Genomic DNA, 9,409 nt, shown 5'->3' on the forward strand with positions numbered 1-9,409 from the left:
TTAGGTATTTTAGAGATTTTAATTGTTATTGTTATTTTAAATTATATTTATATTAAATATAATAATAAAATAATTCACATTAAGAGAAATTAAAAAATTTAATGTTTTGAAGCTCAATGACCAAAATAAGATTGAGAAGATAGTTTAGTGATGATAGATATAATTTACCCTAATTTCATTTCCGGATTTAGTGTAATGGGCCATTGTCCAATATCGAGGAACTCCTCTGCACCATAGTAACCCACGCACTAAAAGAATTACAGAAGTATTCGTCTTCGCAGTTCGGCCGCCGTTGTTGGTCTGCAACTCTGTGCATATTAGAAGGTAACAAATGACAACCAACGGAAAATTTCAACTGTTTTCATCTGCTGACGTTAAACCTAGTTTGGGTTTAGGATTCTTGGAGTCGACGGAGCCGCCGCTGCCACCTCCTCCTCCCTCCACCGAAGTCATTTCCTCGGAGGTTCCCATTTCTAAACTTCTTTTTTTCTTTGATTTTTGAGTAACCGTTTTCTGATTGGTTGATTTTGTAATTGAATTAGATTTCTTCTTCTGTGAAATACACTGTGGAACCTGTCAATTTAGGTGGCCTTACTTTACTCAAGGTGAACCTTTTACCCTCTGTTTATTAAAGAGAACAAAAGAATGAAGCTTGTGTTGAGGTAGTTTTTGAAATGAATAACAATCCATAAAATTGATCAAAGTTCTCTTGTAGATAGATAGTATTTTATAAATTCGAAAATGCTGAACTATAAGTTTGCCATATCCTTTAGGGAAGGGTGAGTACTAACGAGGTTCTTGGATTGCCTAACTCTGATTTAGTCCCTGGAATCTATGAAGGTTTGTAATCATATTCCTCTTTTATCTTTTTATTATACTTCAATTTTAGCTTGCACATTGATTTTCTTGTTCATGATGAATGCATTTTGAGGATATTTTCAAATGGCAAAACCGTGGTAATGATTGCTTTTCCTTTTCCGTTTTTCTTGGGAGCATAGGGGGACTGAAGCTATGGGAAGGTTCATTAGACCTTGTTAAAGCTCTGCAGTCCGAAATTCAAAATGACCATCTATCACTTAAGGGAAAACGCGTGTTAGAGGTGGGATCCTAATTCCAATTGATTGTATATGACTAAAAAATGGCACTCCCAGATATTGGCTTCAGTTCTGGAATCTTGTTTGCCATCCTCACTGACTTGATAGATTTTTTCTGTTATTATTAGGGTCCCTAGTGATCAGTGAAATGCCATGTTGCTATGTGTTTACTGAATATTCTTAAAAAACAAAGTGAAATGATAATTCAAGCCTGCACAAAGTCATTGGTTTTTACTTCCAACTTTTTTTGACGCACAAATAGCTCAATTAGTTGACTTATGTGTTTACTGGTTTTGATGTATGATGATTTTCTGCATAAATCAGTGTGACTTATGGTTTATAACAGTTTTTCTTCATGTCCCTCAATGGTTTGAATGTGGCAAGTGTACTAACATATGACTAGAGCGGCATATGATTTTTTTGAAATACATTATTGACATTCTATTATTTCTAGCATACATAATATTCAGCTTTGGTTTCTGGTTAGGCTTTTATCACTGGGACAATATGACTGTTGAAGAAATTGCTGTTTTTCCTAATAATAATGACCTGAAATATTGAATCTGTGAATATAGATCTAGATAGATGTCAATAATATCTTGGCTTGTCCTGTTTGGCGAGTTTCATCTAATTTTTTTTCAGCTTGGATGTGGCCACGGACTTCCTGGGATATTTGCATTTCTCGAGGTAAATTCATGCATGCTTGACTAAACTATGTTGTGATGGGAGTATTTGGTAAAAATTCATTATCTTTTTTATCTGTCTTTAGGGTGCAGCTGAAGTGCATTTTCAGGACTTCAATGCTGAGGTACTCCAGTGTCTCACCATCCCAAATGTAAATGCAAATCTTTTGGAGAAGTCTCAACCCGACACCGCATCCAAAGCGCGCTTCTTTGCTGGTGACTGGAGTGAGATTCATCAGTTACTTCCTCATGCGAATGAAAGTGAAATTGACTCAGAGCACGGTCAAGCTACTGGTTATGATGTTATTCTAATGGCTGAGACGATTTACTCGATCTTTGCTCAAAGGAATCTCTATGGACTTATAAAGAAGGTATTTTTTTATCGAGTAATTCTACCATTTCTGTTAATCGTAAATTCTTAGGTTCCTTAGCTTTAAGCATTCTTAATTTACAGTGCATGATCCACCCACATGGAGTTGTATACATGGCTGGAAAGAAACATTATTTCGGTGTAGGAGGGGGAACACGACAATTTCTTTCTATGCTTGAGAAAGAAGGTAAGCTGATCTTTTATATCTTTGATCATGCCAATAGAACTGGAATATATTCATGTCTTGTTGGATAGAGATGTGTTTTTCAAAAAAAGAAATGCATTTGTAAGTTCGAACATAGGAAAACTGATATTCTGGAGGTTTCCCTTTTTATTTCTTTTATGTATATCTCTCATGCTGTTTATAGGTGGTTAACATGGTTAGAGTGTCTTGCAAAGACCTTTCTAATGGGAAATGTATTATTAAAGAGATTCTAGGACATCTGTTCGTCAAAGATGCCATTTTGGCTCAAGGGTAATTGTTCTCTGAGTCTCCATTGTTGTTAATTCATTAGAAAAATTCGTTTTTGAGGTCATTGTTTCAAGAATTAGTTCGGTAATTTTGTATTTTACTGGAATGGACCTTTTTTGTGGAGTTCTTGGAGAACTTATGGTTGACGGATTCATTAGTTTCTCCTCTTACGTTCTTTAATCTTCGGTATTGGAGTATCTGAAGTTTCTCTTTGCTGTGAAGGAACAACTCCAAAACGAGTTGAATTTTCTTTTATTAATCATTTTATAGACTTAAACTTTATCATTGTATGTTTTCTAGTTCTTCATGTTCTTGGTGGAGTCTTGGAGGAATGTTTGGTCAGGCTATCTTCTCAAACAATCATGAAAACCTTATTATTGGTGCTGCCAGAACATGCTAGTTACTTTTTCAATTTTAGCGAACTTTTCCTCAATCAAAACTTTTTCAGTTAAAGTTCTATTCCTTCAAACCTTTAGGCCTCTTCCCGCTACCTTAGACCATAAATCCCCAAAATGTTTTTGGTCATTTACTGGTATGCATGTCTATTAACGGAAAAATTGTATGTTAAGTTTTGGGGTAACATATTTCCATGGAGGATGCGCTTCGAGCGCAGCATTTCATTCATTTCCTGATGCTGTTCATGTATATGATAGGGGATGCTAGATACTGATTAAGTGGCTGTTTTTGGCCGTGCAGGTGTTATGGCTGCAACTCTTGTTACTGAAGTTGCTGATGGTTCCTCTAATTTACGAGAGGTATGGAAGCTTTCGTATAAGTAGATCCTCAATTTTGGCCCCATTGTGATATTGACTGTGCTAGAATGTTTAACATTATGAATTTCAAGAAATGTTCATGTACTCTGTATCATACTCTAGAAATATACTATACGAACTAAAGTAGACAAGACTCTAAAACAATATAAATTCTTTTGCTTTCATGACAGCTAAGAAGGATCATATCCACTTTAATATCAATAAACCATCTATCCTAATTCCTCAATACGAAAAATGGCAAACTATGCATTTAGTACAAAACTATTAGTTTTGATCCGTTTTAGTACTTAAACTTTCAATTTTTTTAAATTGTACCTAAAGTTTAATTTTTTGTTTCATTTTAGTATCCCGTCGTTAAGGTTTGAAAAAAGTGAAAGTCTAGGTACCAAAACACGTTTAGTACCTAAATCATGCTTAAGTTTTGAAAAAAATGAAACTTTAGGTACTAAAACGGATCAAAATTGATAGTTTAGATACTAACTGCGTTAAGTTTTTAATGACGGGTATTAAAATGAAACAAAAAGTAAACTTTAGGTATGGTTTTGAAAAAATTGAAAGTTTAGATATTAAAACAAGTCAAAATTGATAGTTTAAGTACTAAATGTATAATTTACCCATATAAAAATGAACTCTTTTTTCCCTAAAGAATTAAGCATATTCAGTATAGAAGGAAAATAAAGGTTCCTTTTCCTCCAAATTTTCACATAAATTTATCGGTCAACGACCGTCCTTGTACGATTGGGACTCTGTCCAAAGGGATGAATTATTAAATACGTATTTAGTACTTAAATATAATTTTTAACTGTTTTAGTTCTAAAAATTTTTAATTTTTTCAAAACCGTACTTAAAGTTTAGTTTTTAATTCATTTTCATATTTCGTTGATTTTTTTTGAAAATCTAGGTACCAAAACACGTTAGTACCTAAATCATACTTAAGTTTTGATTTGTTTTGAAAATTTAGGTACTAAAACGGATTAAAACTGATAGTTTAGATACTAAACACGTTAAAATTTTAACGACGGGTATTAAAATGAAATAAAAAGGTAAATTTTAAGTATGATTTTGAAAAAATTAAAAGTTTAGGCACTAAAGCAAATCAAAATTAATAGTTTAGTTACTAAATACATAATTTATCCTAAAATTTATTATCTAACATAAAATATTTTGTATGTACGTAAATATTGTCAACATAATATCTTTTTCTCTACAATGCCTGGCTTTCAGTTAATCAAATATTAAAGTAACAAGTTAATCATCAGTGATTGCTAGTGATGTCTCAAACTTCATAATAGTATATATATTTGAGATAAGTTTTCTAGCGATTTTCCCCAAAAATCACCGGTGATAGGTATATTTACCGATCTAATACCGGTCAGATTATATTTCCTGATCTAACACTCGTAGTAGTAAAGCGTGCCCCCTGAACTGCGCTATATGTTGATTTGACGTCACGTGGAGTATAATACGTCCCCTGTACCGCGCTATACGTTGATTGAGTTACACGTGGGGTATAGCGCCCCCTGCTCCGCGCTATATGCCACGTAGGGGTATAGCACGGATCAGGGGCCGCGCTATATGCCGTACCAAAATTATATTTAATGCGTTCCCTGATCTGCGTTATATAATAATTACATATAACGCGGTGCCGGTACCGCGCCTTATATGTTTATAAATATCACATCTCTCCTCACATCTCCTGCATCTCTCCTCTCTTATAAATTAATACAACAATTCCGTCAACGAGTAATAATTCTGGCAATCTTCTCATATTTAATTTAGAAGTTCGTGCGATTTTTCGTTATAAGATAATTTTGTTATAATTTTTTAATTATACTTATTGTTTATTATCATTATTTGAAAAAATATTATACTAATTATTTGAAAAAATATTATACTAATTATTTGAAAAAAATATTATATTAATTATTTTCAATTAATTTTTATGTTTGTAAAATTGAAAAGCGGGAGCATACGACGAAATAGTTTTGCGGTGCAGGTAATAATATAAAATTATATTATTTAAATTATTTACGTTGATGTGTAAAAAAAATTTGTGTTATATTTTCGTTTATATATAATTTATTTAATCAGGTTTGTTTAAGTTATTTTTTTTGCAGATATAATATTACCGCACTTTTAAACTCAAAGAATGTCGTGACTTTCAGCTATTGTTTATTATGATGGTGAAATTCGAGAAGATGAAACCGACGTTTTTTCGTATCAAATGAGCGTGTTAAAATATCATTCAAGAGAAACATAACTCTTGAGGAGCTGATAACAAAGATTTCGAGGAAGATTCATGTTGGAAGTAATAGAAGAATGTCGTCGTTGCAGTACAGATTTTCAACATCATTGTTGCCATTAACTTATACAACGTTCGAACTTTCGAACAATGATGATGTTCAAATGATGGTTGAAGCTCAAAGTAATTATTCAGACGCCGCTATTGAGATGTATGCACATTTTGTTCAAGTGCGTGCTGTTCGTGGTCAATCTTTAAGCTCACACTATGGGCTGGCTGAACAAGTTGATCAAGTTGACAGCCCGACTACAGTAATGTGTAATGATTTTAATGCCATAATGGAGAGACATTCATCCGCAACTCTTTACGATATATACCGAAGTGGGTCCACGAACAATCTGTATGGCAACACCGCGTCCAGTTCAAGGGGAAGGCATTCATCTGCAAATTTCTTTGACCATATGGAGATGCCATCGACACAACCATCTGTGCAGTTTCCATTTGACACGATGACTTCAAGCTCCAGTGGGAGGCATTCGACTGCGAGCTTTTTCGATCTCAATGTCGATATGCCTTCCAGTTCAAGGGGAAGGCGTGCAAGTAGTAGGTTCTTCGACCTAAATGTGGAGAGCATGGAGGAACCATCATCTCCACTAGAAGAACCGCTTCGTGAGCCTGGTGCGGATGTTGCTGAGACTAAACTATTCATTCACCCAGAATCACCGTAATTCAACTCCGATGATGATGAAGTTCCAGGAAATGTGGCACAAACTAACCCTCCTGCACACATGTATGAAGCTGATTATTGTGCAATGTACGAGTCAGAATTTGCGAATATGCCTCATCTCGGTGACTATGGATATTACTTATCAATAAATAATGGTGAGTTATCTTTAGACATGGAGTTTTCAAGCAAAGAAGAAGCGATGATGGCTATCAAAAATTACAATATCCATAATTCTGTTCAATCTAGAGTCAACCGATCGACGACCGAAAAATATGTATGCTACTGTGCCCGACGCGAAAACGGATGCAATTGGATGGTTTGCGTATCGAAAATGAAGAGGAAAAACACCATATGGGAACTAACAGTATACAACAGTCCTCACACATGTTGTGCTGGATGGGTCAACCAAGATCATCTTAACTTGGACTCTGAAGTGATATGCAAGCCATCATGCCCATGGTAAAAGCAAGCTCTCATATAGCTGTTGCAGTGTTGATTTCAGCTATACAATCGCAGTATGTGTACACCGTCTCCTATAAAAAAGCTTGGTTGGCAAAACAAAATGCCATTGTCAAACTTCATAGCAAATGAGATGCATCTTATAACGAACTTCAAGGTTGGTTTAGGCTGGTGCGGACATTGAATCCTAGGACAATTGTGGACTTCAAAACCTCCTATGCATACCATAATGATCGAGTTCTTCGCGATCGATGCAAATTCTACCGGGTTTTTTGGAGTTACCGTATCAACAAAGTGTCGAGATATTTAATTCTTAATCTAATAATCATGCATTAAATATATCAACTAATTATTACTAATAATTTAAATTAAATTAAAACGTTAAAATATTACCGTATCAGCAAAATATCGAGATATTTAATTCTTAATCTAATAATCATGCATTAAATAAATCAACTAAATATTACTAATAATTTAAATTAAATTAAAACGTTAAAATGTTACCGTATCAACAAAGTGTAGAGATATATGATTTCCATCCGAGCGAAGTAGACTGCCTTCCATTATATATCTGCAAAAGAATTATATTAGTAAAATATTAAATAAAGTAAATACATAATAGTAAAAATATTATAAAATATACCTTAAAAAGAGAGTATTTGAGAGAAATTTAGAGAATTTGAGAGAATTTAGTGTGATAAAAGTGATTGAGGATGGGGTATTTATAGGGAGGATTGGGATGTGAGGGGCCGGGTATTTAGGGGTATAGCGTGCCCCTGCACCGCGTTATACCCCACGTGTCAGATACGCAGGTATAGTGCGGATCAGGGGGCGCGCTATACCCACGTGGCGCCAAATCACCGTATGTCGTGGGGCAGGGGGCACGATATACCCACGTGGCGCCAAATCAGCGTATAGCGCGGTTCAGGGGGCGTGCTTTACTGCTACGAGTGTTAGATCGGGAAATATAATCTAACCGGTGTTAGATCGGTAAATATACCGATCATCGGTGATTTATTGGGAAAATTACCAAGTTTTCTTTTAAAGACAAATTATATATTTGAAATATTATATTTTATATTTATGTTTTAATAAATGTTGGACACAAATCTTAAAAGATTGAAGGTTAAAATGATCAATTTTTTTTTAGTTTTTTGTCCATAAAGATTATATTTTTATATTTTTGTCCTAATATATATTGGACACAACAGTTTATAAAATAATATTAAAAAATAGATTAAAGGTCAAACCAATCAAATTTTTTGTTTCCTATCCATCCGTTGATCAAGATTTTTTTTTAAAATTATTGCCAATACATATTCTGCGAACGCATTTGTTTGAACATAAAATTTTAAAGAAAATAATATTTTGTAATCACTAAGACCATTTGATGGTACTAATATAAAGTGAATATTAATCATAATATAATGAAAAAATACATTTGGAAGAGTGTAGTACCTTATATATATAAGGGTAAACTACATTAGATACTACTGTATTATTATACCATTGAACTTTTAATTTTGTCAATTATAGCACTGAACTTTGATTTTAGTTTCAATTATACCATTGATTTGTTAAATAGTTCAAGGCTCGATGATATGGCCAACGGCCTTCGACGTGGTTGACGACTGTTGACGTAGACACCTTTCAAAACAACGTCGTTTTGATCTGACTGTTAATGATTTAACGACCCAATGGTATAATTAAAGGAAAATTAAAATTCAGTGCTATAATTAACAAAACTGAAAGTTCAATGATATAAACGATACACCACCTAAAGTACAATGATATCTGGTGTAGTTTACCCTGTATACAAAAAAACGTATGGTTCGAACGTCAAATCTTATTAATAGGGCTTAATATATTTTTTACCTCTTAATATTATTTACTTTTTCAAATTAATATCTTTATTTTAAATTTAAATTAAATTTAGATCGTTATATTTGATTTCGTATCAATTTTTAAATTAAATAAATTGAATTTAAATCAAGTTTGTAAAATCTATATTTATCATTAAATTGGAACATGAATAATGTTCAAACTCAAGTCCTAAATGGTAAACAGGTAACAAAGAGAAGCATGGTACTGAGGAGTTCAAGGATGACGATTTAATGTTGGACAAAATAGGTAAAGTTATTTTAAGAATTAGTTAATATTTATAATGATAAAATTTAAGATAAACTATCAGTTTTAATCCGTTTTAGTACCTAATTCATTTTTTAATTATACCTAAAGTTTAATTTTTGTTTCATTTTTAATATCAAAACATAAGTGTTGAAAAAATTGAAAGTTTAGGTATCAAAACACGCCTAGTACCTAAACTATACTTAAGTTTTGAAGAGAAATAAAAAGAAAGTTTAGGTACTAAAACAGACCAAAACTGATAGTTTATGTACTAAACGCTTTAAGTTTTTAACGATGTGTACTAAAATGAAATAAAAACTAAATATTAGGTATGATTTTAATTTTTTTTTAAATTTAGGTACTAAATAGAATCAAAATTGATAGTTTAAGTACTAAACGCCTAATTTACCCTAAAATTTATTGAATGATTTTAGTATCTAAAAGAAAATATTATTTTTTAGA

General features: G+C 32.9%; 1 protein-coding gene across 1 annotated transcript; it reads left to right on the top strand.

Annotated features, from left to right (window-relative positions):
* Positions 1 to 201: 201 nt before the first annotated feature.
* LOC120148834 (histidine protein methyltransferase 1 homolog) lies at positions 202 to 3,518 on the top strand. The gene is made up of 8 exons (XM_039161842.1): positions 202 to 463; positions 543 to 605; positions 774 to 840; positions 999 to 1,099; positions 1,737 to 1,781; positions 1,864 to 2,148; positions 2,232 to 2,334; positions 3,316 to 3,518. Exons 1-8 carry the CDS (start codon positions 332 to 334, stop codon positions 3,396 to 3,398), a joined length of 879 nt encoding a protein of 292 aa, XP_039017773.1. The 5' UTR covers positions 202 to 331; the 3' UTR covers positions 3,399 to 3,518.
* The last annotated feature ends 5,891 nt before the right edge of the window (positions 3,519 to 9,409 follow it).

The sequence above is a fragment of the Hibiscus syriacus genome, unplaced genomic scaffold (assembly GCF_006381635.1).
Source record: "Hibiscus syriacus cultivar Baekdansim isolate YM2019G1 unplaced genomic scaffold, ASM638163v2 tig00110987_pilon, whole genome shotgun sequence".
NCBI classification, from domain to species: domain Eukaryota; kingdom Viridiplantae; phylum Streptophyta; class Magnoliopsida; order Malvales; family Malvaceae; genus Hibiscus; species Hibiscus syriacus.

Bases quoted from the DNA above. Each gene is read 5' to 3' on its own strand.
- LOC120148834 (XM_039161842.1), top strand. From the start codon at position 332: ATGACAACCAACGGAAAATTTCAACTGTTTTCATCTGCTGACGTTAAA. The intron at 464-542 runs GTTCCCATTTCT...TAATTGAATTAG, and splicing joins CCGAAGTCATTTCCTCGGAG to ATTTCTTCTTCTGTGAAATA. The intron at 841-998 runs GTTTGTAATCAT...TTGGGAGCATAG, and splicing joins AGTCCCTGGAATCTATGAAG to GGGGACTGAAGCTATGGGAA.